At 38.5% G+C, this 19649-nt stretch overlaps 1 protein-coding gene across 1 annotated transcript in view; it reads right to left on the bottom strand.

The window, feature by feature from the left end:
* Positions 1–19649, bottom strand: part of LOC136884538 (uncharacterized) — a 399078-nt gene that overhangs the window by 321298 nt on the left and 58131 nt on the right. The window contains exon 3 of the mRNA XM_067156823.2: positions 9582–9630. Coding sequence (XP_067012924.2) covers positions 9582–9630 — 49 coding nt within the window. The remainder of the gene's footprint in view (positions 1–9581; positions 9631–19649) is intronic.

Genomic DNA, 19649 nt, shown 5'->3' with positions numbered 1-19649 from the left:
CACCTTCTTTTACACCCCACCGCCGTTAAGTTTATTTACCCTCCCCCCAAAAAAAGAAAACTAAAAGAAGGCGTGTTTCTTTATGTTTAATGGAGATTCCAAATACCAATGTTCACGTTTATTCCCTTCAGTTTTGAGATACAAGTATCCCCTTAAAAATAATTCACTTTTTTTAACTTCCTTTCACATTACCACCCCCCTCACAAAGTGATATTAAGGCAAAAAATACTTGTTCCTTTAATAGGATAGGATCTTCTAAATACCAGTTATCACCACTCTAACCTCTTCAGTTTTTGATTTATGTGTCCTCATGAAAGGAATTCAACTCCTTTTCACTCCCGCCCCCCCCCCCCCCCCCAAGATTGTTTCCCCCCAGAAACGTGCTTTTCTTTGTTTTTAAAGGAGATCAAAATACCAATTTTCACGCCTGTAACAAATTTAGTTTTTATTAGATGTATGTATTCTCATACAATTAAGTCAATTAATTTTTTCAATCCTTTAACCTCCCAAACCCCCTTCATTGGATTTTCCGAGAATACGTGTTTGTTTACTTTTAAAGCAGATTCCAGAAATAAAATTTCACGTGTGTAACATCTTCATTTTTGAGATATCAGTAGCCTAATTAAAGTAATTCGACACCATTTTCAGTCACTTTTACCCCCCCCCCCACTACCCAAGTGGTATTTCCGAAAACTAAACACACACGTTTCTTTATTTTAATAGAATTAAAAAATTACCATTTTTAACTTGTGTAACATGTTAAGTTTTTTGAGATATACTGTAGAAATTCTCATTTCAAAATTTCACCCCTTTTTAGTTCCCCTTAAGTGGAGTTTCCAAACACAAATCACCTATGTTTCTTTGCACTTACAGGAGATTCCAAATACCCACTTTTTAGGTCTGTAACATTTCTCAGATATTCTGTAGATATAGTCTTTCAAAAAATTCACCCCAATTTGCCACTCCTGTTTAACCGCCATTAATTGACTTTTCCAAAAGCAAAAATATACGTGTTTCCTTATTTTTAAAGGAGATCCCATTTACAAATTTTCAGTTCTGTAATACCTTCAGTTTCTGAGATATATGTATCCTCATTAAAGGCATTCAACCCATTATTCACCCTTTTACACCCCTCCTATTGGGATTTAGAGAAAACAAAGAAATACGTGTTCCTTTATTTTTAAGGGAGATTCTAAACACCAATTTTTACATCTGTAAACATTTAATGTTTTAAGATGTAGACACACTCATTTTAAAAATTCACCCCCCCCTTTTCACCCCCCATTATTTTTATTCTCCAAAAACGAAAAAATATCTGTTTCTTTATTTTTAAAGTAGATCCAAATACCAATTTTCAGGTCTGTAATATCTTCAGGTTCTGAAATATAAGTAGCCTCATTAAAGGCATTCAACCACTTTTTCACCCTTTTCCAACCTTCCTATTAGGATTTTCCGAAAACCAAAAATACGTGTTTCTTTACTTTTAAAGGAGATTCTAAATACCCAATTTTACATCTATAAAATTTAAAAGTTTTGAGATATAGGTACACTCATTTTAAAAATTGCATCCCCCCTTTTCACCCCCATTATTTGGATTTTCCCAAAACAAAAAATATGTGTTTCTTTATTTTTGAAAGCGATACAAGGTACCAATTATGAGGTCTGTAATATCTTCGGTTTCTGAGATATAAGTATTCTCTTTAAAGGCATTCAACCCATTTTTCACCCGTTTTCATCCCTCCTATTGGGATTTTCCGAAAACAAAAAATACGTGTTCCTTTATTTTTAATGAAGATTCTAAATACCAATTTTTACATCTCTAAACTTTAAAACTTTTGAGATATAGATGCACTCATTTTAAAAATTCACCCCCCTTTCACCCTCGCATTAATTGGATTTTCCAAAAACAAAAAAATATGTGTTTCTTTATTTTTGACAGCGATCGAAAGTACCAATTTTGAGGTCTGTAATATCTTCAGTTTCTGAGATATAAGTAGCGGTATCCTGATTAAAGGCATTCAACCCCTTTTTCACCCTTTTTCACCACTCCTATTGGGATTGTCTGAAAACAAAAAAATACATGTTTTCTTATTTTTAAAGAAGATTCTAAATACCAATTTTCACATCTGTAAACTTTTAAAGTTTTGAGATATAGACACACTCATTTTAAAATTTCACCCCTCTTTTCACCCCCTTAGCGACGGAATATCCAAAAATCCTCTCTTAGCGAGCACCTGCATCTTAATATGAAAATATCCCCAAACTTTCATTTCTTTATGTCCAGTAGTTTTGGCTCGGCGATGATGAATCAGTCAGTCAGTCAGGACAAGCTACTTTATATATATAGATTTCTTCAACAAACAGTCAACCTACTTGTGTTATTATCTAGCGTGTTCAACATTAAAAGAAGCAAGTCGAAATTCCCTTCATTTTGTACATATTGTATGAAAGACTTCAATACAATAAACTTTAAAGTTGTGTTTTGTATTATCGTGCCGCTTGTATGCAACACTTTTCTTTTTAGTTCCTTTAAAATGGTATCCATAACTGCTATTCATAGAAGAGGTGATAAAGCAATTCCCTGTTGTACTCCTGTGGTTGTAATGAACCATTCAGAGTGACCATCTCCAATAGAACACAGCTTTTGCAATTAATATGTAACATTTGGATCTTCCTAATAAGGTAATCCGCTACACCAAATTTTCTAAGACTTTTCCAAATAGTTGATCTAGGAACATTATCATATGCTATTTCAAGGTTCATAAACACAATAATTATGCCCTTTCCTCTTTCCAAGTGCTTCTCTGCGAACATCCTCAAAGCAAATATCAGATCTGTTGTGCTTCTTCCAGGCTTAAAGCCATGTTGTTCCTTCTAAGATAGGCCCTAGTATATCCCTTACTCTAGCTTCAATGATCTTCTCCACAATTTTAAGGCCATGTGATAGCAGGGTAATGCCTCTGTAATTTTCACTTTTCCTACTACTCCCTTTCTTAAAGATAAGAACTATCATCCCTTTTCTCCAATCTTCAGTTATTTCGTTATCCTTCTGAGAATTCTATACACCCACTGTATTCCTGGTGGACCAGCAGCTTTAACCATGTCAGCTGTAATTTCATCAGCTCCTGCTGACTTACCACTTCTCATCATAATGGAGAGAGCTTGCTCTACTTCTGTTCATGTAATTGGGATATCTTCCTCTATTGTTTTCCAACCTACATCCTCAACAGTGATCTCATTAGGGTCATTTAGGGGTTTGTCAAAATAATGTCCCATTGTATCCCTGATATCTTTCACATTGCAAACTATATTCTCATCTGCTATCTCCAAAGCTGTAATTGCTTCTTTATCTGATCTTTTACTTTTTGCTATTCCATATATCATATTCTTATTCCCTGTACTGTCTTATTTCTGTTTAGTTGTAAATTCTTCTGAACTTTACTCTTTTTCTTCTCATAACTTCCAACTTCCTGCATCTATATTATTTCGCCATCTCTTCCAATTTATTGTTGTCTATTCGGTCGCAGTTGATTCTTCTGTCAGACTTAGCAACATCAACTGCTTTTTTTGGCTTTATTCCTTTTCATTATGGCTTCTTTCACTTTTATCATTTCACCAAGATGCTCTTTTCTCTGTAACTCTCTGCTTGTTCTTCCACGTATTTTATCTGCGCTACCAACCAGACTTGCCTTAAAACCATTCCATTCTTCATTACCTTTCTTTGTGACTGTTATTGGTATTTTAGCTCTGATTTCTTCTTGAAACTGCTGTTTGACTTCCAGATCATTCAATTTCTAGTGTTTAATTCATGGTTTTTTCTTCTTGTTTACTTTAATAGTAGGTTTGGTGACCCTTAGGTCTGCAATGAGGAGTCTATGGTCACTATCAAGGCTCTCACTAGGTATCACTTTTACATCATGCACCTTTTCTCCACTTGGTCTATCTGTGACGATAAGGTCTATCACTGATCTACACTGACCATCCCAGCTATATCTCAATATCTTGTGGCTATTCTGTTTCTGAAACCACGAGTTCTTCACCAGAATGTGGTTTTGTGTACATAGATCAAGCAGACATTTGCCCTTCTCATTTCTATTACCAAATCCATATGGACCAATAATTCCTTCATAACCTGACATATCACTTCCTACCTGGGCATTAAACCTCAAACCAGTAGTTGAAATAGCTGTAACTGGTGGGAGTGCACACACATTTGCATTACCTGATGTATATCACTCTGACAGATGTATTATTCACAGATTATAGACATAAAATACACCAAAACATTCAGCATGAACTGGACCATTTGAAGAGGGGTTTGCATTTACTCTCACTGTAATAGTTTTTAATTTTGCACCCTTTAAATACCCCTCAAAAATCAATTATTCTTTTAACTTATGCCTACACATCAAATATAAATTACTAATCAGTTTTTCTGAAAATGTTAAATATATATATATACATAGCATCAGAATTAATTTCTCTACAATATATAGAGAAATTAATTCTGATGCTATGTAGACACATTTTAAGTGAGTAGAGTTAATACTTTAGGAATTATTCAATAAAATGTACGGTAACTGATAGAGGTCTAACAGGTGGGTGTTAATAACCTACCTCAGGAGGCACACTTGTCCATTCTGCTGCAGCGGGCCTTGAATTTACAGATTTATTTAATTCTATTACAATACCTTCATCACTGAAATCCAAAAATGTAGCCATCATGTGTGCATAACACACAGTAAACAACAAAAGCAAGTTACAACAAAGTCAACATGTGTTTCAAGCTGTACGAATTGCAACCTTTATTTCAAAGATATCAAAGGTAAATGGATGTATTTAACACCGAAACATTAAACATTCCACAGAAAAACATGCCTGATAAATGATGCCATCTAATGGAAATATTTATTACTTCTTCTAGCCATATTTACTGGTAGAGTTGACCTGACAATCTATCGTCAGCAGCAGTTGAGATAGGCGCGCACCTGCCGATCTATCGTCAGCTACCGGTTCGAGGGTTAAAATCCCCAATTATCATTATGTTCTCTTCATCAATAATGTCCTCTACTTTTTCTAGGGAGCTTGCTTTTTGTTCATCACTACAACCCTGCGGAGGAGCATGAACTTGCATCACAGTTTGGGTTTCTCCATTTAGGCATATTTTAGCTTTGAATAATCTCTCATTGATGACTGAGATATCTGTTACACTATCAATGTCTTAATGGAGTACAAAGTCAACTCCATTCCTCGCCACTGCAGGATTAAAACTCCAGTATAATTTATATCTATCCTCTAACATTCTCATGTTGCAACGTTTCCATTTGGTTTCACATAGCCCTAGGATGTGAATATGTCTACAGTTCATTAAATCTGCGATTTCATTGTATTTTCCTGTAAGAGTCAATGTTTGAAGTTCCAATCCGAAGCTTGTTTCTATGATCAGTTCTTCTTGTCCATCTTGAATGAACATCGGACATAACGTCATCATTAGCTCCAAGTGTGCTTGAAGTATTGTCGATGTTCAGAATATGTTTCTTTCCGAGGCTTGTTTTCATTTTGAAAACAAGTGCATTGTACTCCTGTACTGATTTGCTACGCCTAACGTACTAGAGGATTTTGTTTCAGGGTGGCCTCCCTTAGCCTTTGGCAGTCCCCTGCCTCACTGCAAGGCAGCAGCTGATAAATTTATGTGTTATTTCCCACACAAAGATCTCATCTTATCCAACCTTCTAAGGGAAAACTCCTCTGCTCGCAGCTATTGGTTTTCCCTTAGTTTGCCTGGTTTGGTATCGGCCGCCAGACCCTAGGCCAGTCACAGATAGTATTTTCTACTGTCGCATATGGTAGCATATGCTTACAGTCAACATGGTATAATATATTCTGGGATTTACTCTTGTTCAAGAGGATATAGTCGTGAATTTATTTTATTACTGCTTCATTGATTACCACTAAATATTTTAGTATTAAAGGGAGATTTATGTATATTATGATTGTGTTTAGATAGTTTCATATTGAACAACATATTGGATGGATTTGCTAAAGACAAACTGAAGCAAAGCTTGTCAAACAATCCAGACTTTAAAAAATTAATTAAGTGTGCTGATTTCGAGTTCAGGATGAAAACTTTATTTTCACCATTGCTTTTAGTTAATGCTGAGTGGTTATTTCCTGTTCATAAAGATACTGCATTCAAACAGGAAATAGATACTGCATCCAAACAGGCAGAATCTGACTTTCAAACATAAGGAAATGTGGAATGTGATCAAATACAACACTTTCTGTATGTTGTGGTGATTTTTATTTTAAGAGGAATTAAAAAAAGTAAATGTAAGACTGTGTGCTCTCTGTGTATCCATGAATGTGCTGAAGAGTGTTTTCAATTAAAAATAATTATCTTTTGAGAGAGTATACAATTCCTTTCCTTTTTGCCTATGACTTCCCTTTTTGTCCATGAATAGTATACCCTTTAAAATCTGGTGTCTGGTCATCAGTGTATTTACTATTTTTTTGATCATGCTATCTGTAATTCACCTTCCCAGCTAACATTGGTAAACTGAGAACACCCATTACAATCACTTTCCTTTCTGTGTCGTTCCTATCTTGACACATAACTTTGCATCAGTGCCTGCATCGCTTCCTTCCAAGTCTGTACACCCTAAATATGTTAAATTGCCTACTATCTTTAGAGATGATCATTTACCCTAGAATTTCATGTTCTGCATCCGTAACTTTTCCAAAACTTACAAATTGTTCTTTCATCAGTATGAATACTCTCTACCTTACCATTCACACCCTGCTTCTGCGATAAACACTCCAGATCTTTGAGAAAATGTCCGTACCCAGCCAGGATTCAACTCCTAGTATAACATCTGGTAAATATACATCTATTAAATTACTTAATTCTAATTGTTTCTTTATTATACTTCTACAGTTTTACACCAACAACTTTATGCCTTCCACCTCACTGTACTGTACTCTCATCACTGCGCCCCCTGCGGGAGGGGGCGGTAGAATAACACTCACGGTATCCCCTGCCTGTCGTAAGAAATGACTAATAGGGGCCCCAGGGACTCTCAACTTTGGAGCGCGGGTTGGAGACCACAGTGCCCTTAACTGAGTCGTGGCATTGCTTCCGCCTACCTGTGCCAGGCTCCTCACTTTCATCTATCCTATCTGACCTCCCTTGGACAACTCCTGTTCTTTTCCAACCCCAACGCTATTAAGATTATTCGAGGACTAGGGAGTCTTCCGTTTTCATGTCCCTGGTCCACCCTGTTACCATAAATTTACCTCCCTATAAATATTCTAAATAAACTTCCTAACTTACACATAACCCTGCCGTTCAAGTGAAGGCCATCAGAGCACAGATCTCTATCTCCTATCCATCTATTAGAATCTACAAACCACCAAGCTCGACAGCTGCAGTCGCTTCAGTGCGGCCAGTATCCCGTATTCAGGAGATAAGTGGTTCGAACCCCACTGTCGGCAGCCCTGAAGATGGTTTTCCGTGGTTTCCCATTTTCACACCAGGCAAATGCTGGGGCTGTACCTTAATTAAGGCCACGGCCGCTTCCTTCCCAGTCCTAGCCTTTTCCGGACCCATCGTCACCATAAGACCTATCTGTGTCGGTGCAACGTAAAGCCAATAGGAAAAAAAACTACAAACCTCAAACTCAGTTCTCCTCAAATCCACTCCATACTCTCACTTAAATCCCCTATTACCCTCCAGTTAGTATTCCTCCTACACAATACCCCACAGATAATAATCCCTACACCATTAAATTTCTCCCACACTGTCATTTCACATGTTGGTACCTATTTCTGCTTGTCTTGCATTGCCGGTATCAATGTGCAAAACTACTGCCTTCATCTTACCCTCATCAACCCCTTCCACTTTCCACCACATCTGCCTTAACTTCATTCCTGGATAACACTCTACCCTGGTTTCCATTCCTCCCCTCTTCCCCCGGATGCCCAACAATAGAGTCTGCAATGACCAGAGCCTCAACACTACACCCCCTCCTGATCTCCCTTACCTTATCAAATGGCTGCATAACTCACTTCCCCCAGCACTTCCTCCCTCTCATGACCCTAATCCACCTCCCTCTTCCCACCTTATATTTTATGTTTCACTTTCATACCTTTCCCTTTCATCTTACTTCCTCACAATTCCCTGTTCCCGATCTTTTCTCTGCTGTTATTCCAGCAGTGTCTCATTCCAACTCCTCACCAATATTTGTCCTGAAATCTCCCACTCACCAGATCCCTTAGCCCTCACTTACCTTCATCTCGATATATCAGCCCACTTATCTTCCGTGTTGTCACCTACGTCCTTCTCCTCCTTTAAAAACTTAATTATTCCCTCGTACTCCTTTATTCCCACTTACACCAGCATTCCTCAGCAATTCGTTCATCTTCATCGCAGAAATATAAAATAATACAAAAATATCAGCAAGAATAAAATAACATTTTCTTTTAATAAATAATAAATAAATTACTCTACACAAGGATTGCACATCAATAAAACATGCAAAATAATAACTGATAAAATAACTACACTATAATTCTACTTAGGGATATCCTAATTGTAAAATAACAAGGAAAACAGGCTGACAAACTACGTACTTTAAATATAGCCAGATTATTATTATTATTATTATTATTATTATTATTATTATTATTATTAGCAAATAAGCCCACTAGTACTACTCGAAGCACTTAGAGGAGAATTTCATCAGTGAAGATAGTCGCTCGAAGCGGAACCAAATGGGAGGTCTTGGATTCAAACCCTTCATCTGGAAGGCCGGGCTGCAGTAAACGTCCTGAAAGAGTGGGAAGGTCCCAAAACATATGCTTACCACAGAGTTGACGACTCTTGTCATTAGTACCTTTCATCTTCTCTTTGATGAATCGGTGCTTCGTCTAATAATAAAGCTACACAGAGAAGCAAACACTCAGGAAGAACTCAAGAAAATGGACTGGACCATGTCACTCGAGTTGAAGGCCATGATTGCCATCATGTATACCCAGGGTGTTCTGTGTTCAAAAGGCGTGTCTGTGGATTATCTATGGTCGCGTTGTTGTGGACAGCAATTCATGAAGGACACAATGTCCAGGGAAAGATCGCGAGAGCTTCTCAGATTCATCCATTTCAACGAGAAATCAACCCGAGCTGAGTGCTGCTAACTAACAGGTCTCTGAAATCTGGGATAAATTTGTGGAAAATTGCCTTCACTGTTCCTGCCCAAGTGAAAATATAACAGTCGATGAACAGTTACTTTCCAGCAAAACCAGGTGCAGATTTACATATTTTATGACAAGCAAACCCAACAATTATGGACTCAAACTCTGGACTGCAGGTGTGGCAACAAAATACATCTGCAATGTCTTTCCATACCGTAGTAAGGTCAACCATTGCCGGTGGGACATTAATCAGATAGAGGCAACAATGAAGCGTTTATACGAGTTCCAGTAACCAATCTAAAACCCAAAAGAATCAATCATACTGTATACAGATGCTGATTTTTTTGTTTTCTAGTTTGTACATCATTAAGAAAATTAAGACAGATTTTACTTACCATGAACGCAATCACTCACAGGATAGATAACTCGATTAAGTATGATAGGCTGCAAAAACAAGAAAAAAAGAAAGAGATGTAGGTACATATATAAGAACAGAACCAATGTTTCTGTATAGTGTTATATACAGTTTATATGGAGATTAGAAATGACTGAAATTTTGATGTTAGAAACTACTGTATTCATATTATGAATGAAATTATTACCACTAACTGCTGCCAATCTTATAAGTATACCCTCAAAATGTAACACAAATTACCCTATTTTCTGGCTCTTTAAAAAATATGCCCTCAAGATATTTAAAACTGTTACAAAGTGACAAAATTAACATGCTTCTTATAGAGCAAGGTCTGAAGAATCCTCCAAGGCAAAAACCCCAGAATGAATTTTTGGTCAAATTATTCTTAACATCCCCACAATACTGTCTCTCTACAATATTACTTCCATGTATTTTGACACCATGAATAATAGAAGAGATTTTCCTTTCAAGGGACAATGCAATGAGAGAGGGTTGGTTTTGTTTGTTTGTTTTGTTTTGTTTTTTGTGTGTAAGTAGATGCATGGATAATCCACAACAATTTGCATAATACTGTGATGACCAAAGTTAGAAATGTAACTAAATTAATTTAAAGTAACTCATTTTTTCAGTATAAGAGACTAAGAAACTATAACTGGTGGCAAATAGTTTTACTGTTGTAAATGACACGCGTGTAACCATGCACCAACCAATTACAAAGGAAGGCTTTGCAGATCAGAGACAATATGTGACTAAACCCGTAATATTACTACACTTCCTCTTTTCATCTTCCCATTGTCCAGCTCCATGGTCACCATAGTGGCCTTCAATTTAGAGGGTCAGGTCAGGGATTTTAATCTTAAATGATTCATTCAACTGACTCGAGGCCTGGGTTTTGGTGGTGTACCCAGCATCCCTGCCTAACATAAAGCTCATCAACCCGCACACACGTAACATTACCCTCCGCCACAATAACAGGCAATTTCCCCATACAAGGCATATGCCGCAATAGCCACACAAAATTATAGGTATATATTATCTTCCCATTTACTTGGTGCTTGCATGTGTACACCATTTACTCCACGTTAACATGCCATAAAAGAAAATAAATCCTAAACTTGGTACATCACTTCTGTATTTATAATAACTGCTACAAGTCACAGTCTTCAAGAAGCTGACTTTTTAAATATACGGTATCAAAACAGAATACAGCAGAATATTTCAAACAAAACAGGAAATTTTAGAATCCTTCAAAAACTATGTAGACAGAGGGCGAGAATCATGTGACCCTTTAATGAATAACACGGGCCTCACAGGTCCAACACCTCAAACAAAATTCAATATTTCTCATAATGCAAATTCCTTGCAAAGGGACATCTCCGTACACAGTCATCTTGAGCAGAAATTCAATACATTAACTTTTTACACTGTTTCCTGAAAAAAAATCATTTTCACTAACCCGTTATTTTAAAGTTACTGCAAGTAGGTTTCTCTAGCACATCTGATATACCAGTACATCGATAATTTTCTGTTGGGTCAACTGCCCCATGGCTGCTTGGATCATTAAAATAGCACCACCTAACGTGAGTCATACAAGGCACAATGAAAAATGAGGTATAGTTTGCCACTGCTTTCCTCACTGGACCAGAAAAAGCTATTTGCCCTATGAACAGCACATTTCATATCCTCCAGATGCACTAGATGTGCTCCAAATGTCATTACTTGGCAGCTTCTACAGCCTACTATCACAGTCATAAAGCAGACCGACTTCATCAGGAGCCACATTTTGCTTCCTCTGGCTTGTGGCAAGAGAGCAAGATGCAAAAAGAGTTCATCCATCCAGAAACAGCAACATGTTTACAATAGATAATTATTACAGTACTACTCAAATTCACATCCTTAGTCGTAGGCCTACATTCATTTTTTTTTAAATTTATTTTAACATGACTACAGACATCCTGCCACTTTTGCATCTTGACCTGCTTCCTTGAAAATGATATATCCAGTCATGTAACAAGACACACCAGTACAAAGGTTATGTTTTATGCTTCCTATAATTGTTTTCTATAATTCTGTTCTTATGATGGCATTTGCAGTAACCAACATTATTTTCATAGTTCACACTGCACTCTTATATTTTACACACATTATAAGCAGTGGCAGCTGGTGCAGAAAATCAGTTGTGTGCTGTAACCTATCCCCCCTCCAAAAAATAAAAATATTTAGAAACATACTGGTATGTGGTTTTCAAGAGGCACTCAACTGAGTTTTCCACACTGAACGAATATGCAAACAACGCTAACACATATACAAATTTCTCACAAAAGAACTATAAAACTATATAATTAAACACACAATAACACCTGCAATGGCAAACTATTCATGAACTCAAACACTTGGAGGGAGCACGCAAAAACAGAACTTCCCAATGTTACCAAAATCATTGAAATAAAACCAGCAACGTCGTAATGCAAAATTATATGTTATGTTTTTACAGTGACATTTATAAACTAGACATTTTAATTAAAGAAACTCACAATATCATGTCCTTATTTTGACAACATAAAAAGTACATTTTTTATACTTCATCGATTTACGAATGTGGCTATGGAATAGGCAAGTTGGTATTATTCTATCCTCTTTGGTATTAAAAGATATAGCGGGAACAGCTCTATAGGATCTTGTTTCCCCGTTCGCTTTGAGCGATCCCCTCTTAAATACTACCGCTGAGTCAAGTGCCATGTTTTCATATCGGTCATAATGCAAGTGTGACTAGTGCTGCCTCTCTGTGGTCGAACGAAGAATCGCTGTGAAGTGATGTCTTGGCTGTTGTTTCCACAGCCTATCGGAAAAGTTGGGCACGCATGCGCAAAAGGCAGAGTTCCTGGTTTCTGGCTAAAAGCTTAGAAATTCTCACTGAGCTGTGATCTCACAGCCACCCGGCATTGAGCGCACAACTAATTACCTGGTTGTGAGGGGAGTTGAATAATTTCCTATTCTTTGGCTGACATCTTTTTCAATACACTGTATTTGATTGTAGATAATATTAAAAGTAATTTATTTTTCAAATAGGCAATGTGCTCGAAAAAGATGGTGCCGGAAATCTCCTAAGTATGGGCATCATGTAATGAAAGGGAATTCATCTGATACTAGATTCTTGAATTAAAGCAATCAATGAGGGGTATGGAATGTTTAAAATCTTAACAAATTAGTATATACAAATCAATGTTTTGACAACACTGAACCAACAGAACGACATTCAAGAGGATGTATTTAATGATACAAAAAAATACAAAAAAACCTTTGACAGGTGGATGTTTACGTCTAAGAACTAGCTACCGGTACTGAAAATAAGCATTGGGTCGATCATATACAAATTCGAAAATCAAAGAGAGAAAAACTATCAAAATAGCACTTGCTGTGGCTAGCTTCGCTCATGCTAGAGATACTTTCACTCGCGGTTGCGAAATACAGCCTTTATATGGCTGCAACAAAGTTTGTACACATGCTCTTAGCATAGAACTGAAACAGGTTTGATCCGCGGAGGTTGGGCGATAAACCCCGTGACTTCGGTTTCTATCCTAGAACAGCCCTCCGCAACGATCGAAACGAAACATAACCTCTACACTATGTAATAGTTATATTCAGTAAAGTGCATTTCCTCGTAAGGAATTTGTAATAATTCGAGGGCAACACTTAAAATTAAATAATAACAAAATGTGTCAACCTTAAAGCTGTCATGGCCATTAGAGAGTGCCTGGTTTTCTTTTTCCCGCGCGCACAAATTCTGTCAACATCATGTCGCCACCATGAACACTTCACGTGACCTATCACGTGAACGATCTGTCACGTGAACTAAACAAACACGTGACGATACAGACTACGTGTTAAGGGCCCCATACGCCCACAGACTTAGTCGCAGGTAAGTCTGCGCAAACAAGTCTCTTCAGACGTGTGTCTGTGTGTATGGCCGATAAGTCTGCAGGCAAGTCTTTGACATTCTGGCGCTGCTTGAATTCAGCCAGACCGAGCTTGATAGCTTCAGTCGCTTAAGTGCGGCCAGTATCCAGTAATCGGGAGATAGTGGGTTCGAGCCCCACTGTCGGCAGCCCTGAAGATGGTTTCCCATTTTCACACCAGACAAATGCTGGGGCTGTACCTTAATTAAGGCCAAGAACGCTTCCTCCACACTCCTAGCTCTTTCATATCCCATCGTCGCCATAAGACCTATCTGTTTCGTTGCGACGTAAAACAAATTTTAAAAAATACTCGGTACGCAGCAGCAATCCTATCTATCGCAGATGGGTGGCAACAGAAGACACAAAGCACGTCACAACAAACAATGGTCAATGTAATGTTATTGTTGATCAATTTTATGAGCTTTCTATATTATAGCCCTTTAGTTTTTTATCGACTCTGCTATATTAGGGCGTCTTATAAAATTATTTATAGCGTGGACTATAGTTTCTTATTCTCCGAATTTACATACCGATTTTCATTAAATTCTGTTTACCTTTTTTTTTTCCGTGACTCGGCGCTGATATGGACTTGGTAACAAAAATCCAAATTCATGAATATATCTGTGATCATAGCCGGTACAGTAACAATATATAAGACATAAATGATCGGAAATTTAACACTATATAACTTTCGTTATGCAGTATTTATTGATACGACCACTATTAACATAAATATTTGAGAATTAAATGTTAGGCCTTCCCTCAAACTACCACTTCACTCAGCGTGAATAAAAATATTTATGGCCTAGATTGTAGCAACTCATTCCCCGACTTTGCATACCGATTTTCATTAACCCGCCATCGGTATCGTTGTTAGGTAGCCCCTAACAAAAAATTCCTTATTAAGAAAAGTCTTTTAGTTTAAGACTCAAAGTTTTCAAACACCAGGTATTTTCAAATGAGTATATGAGTCACATGATTTCCTTCGTTACGCGATGATTCACGCACACGTGTCACGTGGAGGAGTGGGGCCATGCCGCAATCTCAGACGGAATCCAGTGGGTTCCGTTGAGGATTTTAGCCCTCCGACCTAAGTGAGGTCTTGGGTGCTATCTCATAATACTTTAGCTGAAGCTGCATTGATGGTGGGTAGGGGGAACCTGCTAATAAACGGAATCAGAACTGGTCAGGATATGACCTGCGCCCTGTTGGGGGGGCGACTAATCTAAGATTGCCTTAGGACGCTTATAGCGGTAACCTTCGGTATCATAATTGCCCAGCGATGAGATGAGTGGGTTGGGCCTGTTGATTAGCCCAGAATAGAATTTCCGGGAAGTCTTCTTGATTCTGGTTCTAATCTCCTCAATCCTAAGGGATTGGTGGATGTCATGATTCCGTTCAAACCATAGTGCACCAGAGATGAGACGCAGCGCCCGGTTTTGGACGCGCTGCACCTTATCCAGGCGTGTTTTGGCTGCCATTCCCCAGACCGGACTGGCATACTCCAGTATAGGTCGGATAGATGTCTTGTACAGCGTGAGCCTGTTTTCTAGATTTAGGCCTTGATCGGCTTTCATGAGGGGAATAATTTGGGATAAGCGTTTATTCGCTTGGACCGAAATCGAACTGGTGTGATCTTTAAAAGTAAGTCCTCTGTCTAGGATTACACCTAGGTATTTAGAAGAATTTCTCCACCGGATCACTTCACCGAAAAAGACCAGTGGGAGGGGGTTAGTCATAGTGCGTTTGGAAAAGAACGTTGCATTGCATTTATTTACATTAATTTTCATTCTCCACTTCCGAAACCATGGTTCGAGAGTGGAGAGGGCATCTTGGATGTAATTTTGAGCTCTAGGTGGTTGCCAAGAGACAGAGGAGATAGCCGTATCGTCAGCATACATGTAGACCTTCGCGTGCGTTGGCTTAGGTACGTCAGTCATGTACAAATTGAAAAGAATTGGGGAGAGAACTCCGCCCTGCGGGACGCCAGCCAAAATAGGGCGTGGGCTCGATAAGGTTTTGTTAACCTCGACTTGGAATTTCCTATCTGTGAGGTAGCTTTTAAATAGTTGGATCATGAAAGAGGGTAAGCCGAGGGTATTGAGTTTAAATATGAGACCTTCATGCCATACCTTGTCAAACGCACGCGATATGTCTAGAAAACAGACTCCCGTATGCCTTCTATCATTAAAGTTTTTGGTGATTTCCTCCGTAAGTCTCATGAGTTGGTGAACTGTGGAGTGCTTACTTCGGAACCCAAATTGCTCATCGTTAATTAGGTGGTTTTCTTCAATGATGACGTTTAGTCTGTTGAGTAGAAGTATTTCAAATAGTTTAGATAGTATAGATAGAAGAGAGATTGGCCTATAATTTTGAGGGAAGGTGGTATTAGTAAGTGGTTTGGGAATCATAATGCCTTTGGCGGTTTTCCATGGGGATGGGAAATAGCCATATCGGAATATGGCATTGAATAATTTGGTGATGAATGTGAGAGCCTTTTTTGGTAAGTTTTTCAGGAAAGATGCCGAAATATTATCGAGTCCAGGAGTTTTCCTATTTTTGAGTTTGAGAATAGTTGTATATAGTTCACGGGGTGAGATAAATTTGAAGTTAGGGGGAAGGTTGGTGTCACCTAAATCTTCAACCTCATCCTCAACTAGGTCGATGAAATCATCGTCAGAGGGATCGTCGTTTGAGATGCAGGTATTTTCAAGTGTATCGGCTAAAGCATTTGCTTTATCAATATCAGTGTAGGCCAATCCTCGTAAACCATGTAAGGGGGGTATGCCAGTCCGTTTTCTAGTGAATTTACGAGCCATCCTGTGAAGGGAGTTGTCAGCCACGTTCAACTCAGCTAGTCTGTATTTCCAGGAGTTTATCCTGTGGTGTCTGATAAGAATATTAAGGTTTCTTCTTTGTCTGTGCCATTTGGCTTTGAAGTAGGGATCACGAGTGGTCTGCCATACTTTACGGGTACTGTTTTTAATTTTGATTTGATCCAGAATTGCTAGCGGTAGTGTGTCCTTTCTGGACTGAACCACTGCTGGTCCCACGGTGGAAGATTCAGCGGCCGAAATAATGGTGTTAGTTATTTCAGTTACTAGGGCATCGATATCAGCAGGGCCTTTCACGCTGGGATTGCCATTTCTGTGGGTGTCTATGTGTTCTCTAAATTTAGTCCAATTGATTTTACGGTTGTAAATTGAAATGAGTAATGGGGAGATCAAGGTTCTTAAATACTACTAAAGGTTGGGCCCAACTCGAGCCGAGCTGCTATTGGTTAACGAAATGACGTCACATTAGGAGCAAAGCAGCCGAGCGCAGAGCGCGCAAATCAGTAGGAATCTCATAATATCAGCAAACATTACAGTTTCTCAGAACTAATTGCACACCAGACATAAAGATTACTGCTGTTATAAGATTGAAAAAGAGTACAGCATAGTAATTTTTCATTATTTCCATTACGAATAAGGCGTAAATGTAACGTGACGGCACACTGACCAACGCTTGAAACTTATTAACATTTACAAGTTCCTCTATTTAGTTTGAGGAAGGTTGCGCGCTTTCAAATATGTAAACATAAATATTTAAGAGATATGAAATCTTTGTCATATTAAATCCTTACAGCAGAAATTCCGTGATGGAACTACCGTAAGTTAACATACGATATACTGACTCACTTCCGCAGGTATCGAGTTTAAAGCTTAACACATATTATAACAGCAGCAGAAGTAAGTTTATATTCGAAACCATGCATAGATAGTCCTGGAAAACCTACAACCTGTTTTCCAGTCTTTGATCGGGTCAGGGATGTAATGAATGAACCGTATATAGGCTATTATTACAATGGGGTCGCCACTCTCAAAGTGATTTATTAATGGCTGATAAATACCCGGAGAAAAACCTATCCCGCCTCCACTATGACCAGCACAAATCTCACATGGAGTGACCGGGATTTGAACCACGGTATCCTGTGGTGAGAAGCCGACGCGCTGCCGTCTGAGCCACGGAGGCTCCGCATAGATAGTCAACTTTTAAAAACTTAAACAATAAGAAAGAATAGGAAAAACACTTCATTAGAACACAGTCCTACCTGTGAGATTGGATGTCATGACGTGGATGCTTTTGAAGATGAAATCCACTGTCGTGCCTTTCGCCGATGAGCTGCTATGGATTTTTCAGTTCTTGCCCGAATGTTCATTTGTTGTATGCGTATAAATATTCTCGTTCTAACATACATTTTTAATATTTCTGGTGGTACAGCGGGGACTTTACTGCTAATTATTTAACACACTTTGCGTGTAATATTAGGTATGCGTCACAGTTCAGTTCGTCCGTGAGTGTCCCTGAAAATTAACTCAAATTCCTTTATTTGGTTTACCATTCTAACGATGGAACGAGTAGACCTCCCCGAGATAACATTTCTATCCATCCCACAGGGGCTGTACCAGAAGAAATGGAAAGCATTTCCGCAGTGGGACTTCGCATTGAACTGTCATATTTTCTTTCACGGTCGCGTTCTGTCTTGAGTGTTAGTCCGCGCCTCGCTACGATACCGGTCGCGTCACATATTAGGCGCATTCTAGCCTCGATACCTTTGGCGTCACAGTTTCTGCGCATTGCGTGCTGGTGTAATTTTTCAGTGAAAAGTGTCACAGTGAAATTATAATGGCTAATAGGCCTAGTGAATCTCTTATCCTGAGCTGGATTGAAGAAGAGGACGACGTATTTACTGATGGTGACGAACGAAGCTTTGCTTCTGACTGCCTAAGTGATGCTCCTACTGAATATTCCTCATATCCAATGATTCGGAAAGTGATACTGACACCCAAATTCTTCAGCCTATAGCCTCTACATCTTCAACGCAGTCACCTGGGATTTTTGCACCCGAAAGGACCACAGTGCATCCCTCAAGACAACGGAAAAACTTGAAACGTCCATCCGCTACAGTCATAACGCAGCCCTCTGGACTTCAGTACATTGGAAAGGATAAATATACGAAATGGTACGTACACAAACAAACAAATAAGAAATGTAAAACTATAAGCCAAAATATAGTTAGTAAATTACCAGGTGTCAAAGGTAATGCAAAAAATTGTAAAACAGTTGTAGATTGTTGGAAAGTTTTTTCTGATAAAACAATCAGTGACATTGTTTCATTCACAAATATCCAGCTTTCTGAAATGGCCAATTCTTATAAAAATGGTGAAAAGGACTGTCCACAAACCAATGTTGATGAACTATTAACCCTGTTTGGTGTTTTATATATGTTGGGTGTGAAGAAAGGCAATCATCTAAACACATCAGAAATGTGGGAAACTAATGGTACAGCTCCCGAGTTTTTCAGACGAGTCATGAGTGAAAAAAGATTTCACCAGTTATACAGAGCTATTCGGTTTATGACAAACGTACTCGAAATGCTCGTCCGATAATCTATGCCTTAGTTGATGCCAGGACCTTTTTTTTACTGTAAATATGGACATTTATCCCGGTAAACAACCAGCTAGAAGTCCTTACGCTACAGATAATTCTGCATCCGCTGTTGTGAAGAGGCTAATTCAACCAATTGACAAGTCAGGATAGAACATCACTATGGACAATTACTATACATCTGTTCCACTTACCAAGACCTTTTTATTCACCACAGAATGACAATAGTTGGCACAGTAAGAAAAAATAAACCTCAATTGCCACCAGACTTTCTGAATGTCAAGAACAGACCCGTTGGAAGTAGCATGTTTGCATTCGGCAAAGAATCTAATAGCACGCGATTAGTTTCATACGTTCCCAAGAAAAAGAAAAATTTTCTTTATGCTGTCCACTTTACATAATGATGACACCATCGACCCAGCGACCGGAGATATCAACAAGCCAGAGGTCATTACATTTTACAACTTTACGAAAGGAGGAGTTGATGTTGTTGACAGGAAGAGAAAAAACTACAGCATGAAGAGAGTAAACAACAGATGGCCTTTAGCAGTCTTCTGTGGACTTTTGGATCTGGCTACTGTCAATGCCCAGATTATTTATTTCTCTAATATAGGAGATTCGATTCCACGAAGAAAATACATCACAAATCTTGCCCTGGAAAT

The sequence above is a fragment of the Anabrus simplex genome, chromosome 1 (genome assembly GCF_040414725.1).
Source record: "Anabrus simplex isolate iqAnaSimp1 chromosome 1, ASM4041472v1, whole genome shotgun sequence".
Classification (NCBI taxonomy): domain Eukaryota; kingdom Metazoa; phylum Arthropoda; class Insecta; order Orthoptera; family Tettigoniidae; genus Anabrus; species Anabrus simplex.
This window is presented reverse-complemented; position numbering and strand designations above follow the sequence as displayed.